This window comes from Rhagoletis zephyria, unplaced genomic scaffold (assembly GCF_001687245.7).
Source record: "Rhagoletis zephyria isolate East Lansing unplaced genomic scaffold, Rhagoletis_zephyria_1.1 Rzeph_scaffold_02553, whole genome shotgun sequence".
NCBI classification, from domain to species: Eukaryota; Metazoa; Arthropoda; class Insecta; order Diptera; family Tephritidae; genus Rhagoletis; species Rhagoletis zephyria.
The window spans coordinates 77,838-80,696 of NW_016159637.1; the positions used below are offsets into that span (position 1 = coordinate 77,838).

At 37.1% G+C, this 2,859-nt stretch overlaps 1 protein-coding gene across 2 annotated transcripts; it reads left to right on the forward strand.

Moving 5' to 3' along the window:
• The first annotated feature begins 733 nt into the window (after positions 1–733).
• Positions 734–1,883, forward strand: LOC108367134 (uncharacterized). Of its 2 annotated transcripts, XM_017621718.1 has the most exons (4): positions 734–919; positions 979–1,121; positions 1,194–1,374; positions 1,443–1,883. In XM_017621718.1, the coding sequence occupies exons 1-4, from the start codon at positions 761–763 to the stop codon at positions 1,587–1,589; spliced, it is 630 nt and encodes a 209-aa protein (XP_017477207.1). In that variant the 5' UTR covers positions 734–760; the 3' UTR covers positions 1,590–1,883. The 2 variants fall into 2 exon arrangements, with proteins under 2 accessions (XP_017477207.1, XP_017477208.1); XM_017621719.1 differs by having other exon boundaries at positions 1,194–1,883.
• The last annotated feature ends 976 nt before the right edge of the window (positions 1,884–2,859 follow it).

Below are 2,859 nucleotides of genomic sequence, written 5' to 3' on the forward strand. Positions count from 1 at the left end.
GTGTTTTACTTTACGTGAAGAATCCTGAATGAAGTTTTGCACGCAGAGATCAATGTTCAATGAACTCTAGCATAAGAGCATATCCGCGATGTAAACTTGAACGCCACAATAACACAACGTAATTAATCTATGGTGCAAAAGTCCTCCAGCACAACAGCTCAAATCGTCGATAGTCAAAATTATTCGCACCACATCAGCCAGACGTTATAAACGAAATACGAGTTGGCGTGCGAGTTGATGAAAGAGGAAAATTGTTGATTATAAAAAAAAAAAATGTTATCAGGTGTTTTGCACGAGTTGCGGGGGGTTGTTGGTGACAGTTGGCTCCAATATGAATGGTTGCATTTTGCAAAGCGTTGCCAGCTACTCAACTGAGTAGAAACGGAAAAGAAAATTCGTGGGGCCAAAGAACGTAAATGTATAACAAAGAACGTAAATGTACCAAAGAACGTAAATGTATAAGAAGCGACAACTCGTTACTTTGAAAATGTGCCGGGACGATTTTGACCGTATCCAAAGAACGTAAATGTATAAGAAGCGACAACTCGTTAAAGTCGGCGAGTGAGGTCTGAAAGGTTGAGATGAGGAGTTCGCGTCCGTTTTAACATCCATTTTCGTAAATGAATTCGCCGCACATATGGTTTCGCGGCGATAAAGAACGTTAAGAAAAAGTGACCGATGATAGAAATAATAAAATGAAATGAAAAAAAAACATGGCCGCAGCTACGCTGAAAAAAATTTAAGCCGAAAAAACGATGAAATGGAAGCAGTAATTGGATTGAGTGAATTATTAGACGAATTGCTAGATTCGTCTTCATCATCGGAAGAAGAGATTGAGGCGGTTCTTTTAAGAAGAAACCCTTATCCACGCGTGCAAGACTTCATAGTAAATGTTGTTCACTCCTACACCGAGTTGGAGGTAAGTGCTTTAATATGGCTGAGGAAAGAAATTTTTAATACATTTTATTTACATTGCAGTTCAAAACAAACTTCCGCATTACCCGCGGCAGTGCAGAATATCTCGTGGCAAGGTATTCCTCTAGCAGATGGTATGTAAAAAGGAGCTACAAGGGAGGCAGACTGCAATCTACAGCGGAAACTCATATGCTTTCTTTTTTGTGGTAAGATGCAAGAAATACACCAAAATATCTACGAATTTATTACAAAGGTTTCATTGATTACACGTATTATAGGTTTAGCGCTAACAAAACTACGTTCAGAGAAGTAGCAAACCTTTTTGGCGTGACGTTGTCGAACATTCATTTCACCTTCAATAAAGTTTTGAGTTTCTTAGTGGAAGCTGTTGCGTCGGAGTCAATAAGATTTCCAAAGGAAGATGTTGAGAAAGAAGCTATTGCGAAGGAATTTGAAAAGGTTTATATTAAAACTTAAAAGTTGGTTATTAAAGCACTTTTAAAAAATGTTCTTTATGACGTTAATAGATTGCTGGGTTCCCAAACGTTTTGGGCTGTCAACTTCTTCATTCGCTTTTTCATTACTTTGGTCATCCGGTTCATCATTGTTTTCTTCCTGCTCGTTGTGTGATGAGGCGATATTTAAACGGCCTTTCTGAATTTTTCTTGTGCTAGGCAAGGATTTTGAGAGACGTTCCAAAACAATTTCTGTTTTTATAAGACCCGCCGAACAGCCGGCACAGATAAGGTATTTTGGAGGGAACTCAACATGATCACCAATTATAAAGTTTATTACACTAGACAATTGTGTGCCTAGTACTATTTCCTTGGGATTAAATAGTTTGGAATACTTATTCTTACACAAACTGCACGTATCCATTTTGGTTATTTTCCTGAAGCCGACTTTAATAAAAAATCGTGGTTCACGTCTCTTCTTCATGTTCCACGGAAAACACCCCCCAAAAAAGTCTGGATCTGCCGCTGGGCCTGTGTTATTTTTGATTATGTACTTGGACGTGAAATAACAGATTTTCTAAAACTTGTTAAGCATTTTTACGCTCCAATGCAACAAACATACTTTTTTAAGCCATCTTACAAATGCTTTTATTAAGATGAAAAATCCCCACAGACAAATATTGCCTGATAAAACTTATACATATTTGGCAAACAAAATGGCATATGGTAGGCAATAAATTTCACCTTTGAAGACGCGTCGTTAGCTAGTCTTTCAGTGTTGTAAAGGGTAATACGGCTTTCCCACGGCTTAATTACTTTGTTCGCTTCTCCTACTACGATCGCGAATTAGCTCATTCCCACGGGCACATTCTTAATTCGATTTGACAGTGTTTTGTTTTTTTCTTCGCTACAAAATTTATCCACAATGTAAGTTATTGCTAAAAATCTGTAAGTTTCCGTATTAAATTGGTGATGTACACATGTATAAACTTTACTTTTCGTACTCAGAAAAAGTGCCAGTTTTGGTTTGTGAACTGGTTTCGATAAATTTCGGATAAAAATTAGAGAAGGCAGCGATATGTTCGTAATTCGCATTCTAATTGGATTTGAAATTGAATGAGGTAATTCGCTGTCAAAATTTTGTATGGCGAATTATATAATTCGAAGGGTAATTGGAGTGCGAATTATGAATGAGGGAGCGAACCACGTAATTTGGGTGCCGTGGGAAAGCCATATTAAATATTATTGATTAAGACTAAAAGGCGTGTGTACTGTTCCACTTTCACGGGTGGTTAGTTGAATCAAAAGTTTACATTTAACTGAATGTTGAACAATGTAAACTCCTTTGAAATACAATGACTATGTACGATTATGAAATAATAATATTCTGAACGAAATTTTAGGAAAATATCATCACCGCTATAAAACGTGAACAGGAGGACAAGGACGACATTTTTGCTCAAAAGGAGGACAGAGAAGGACAATATTT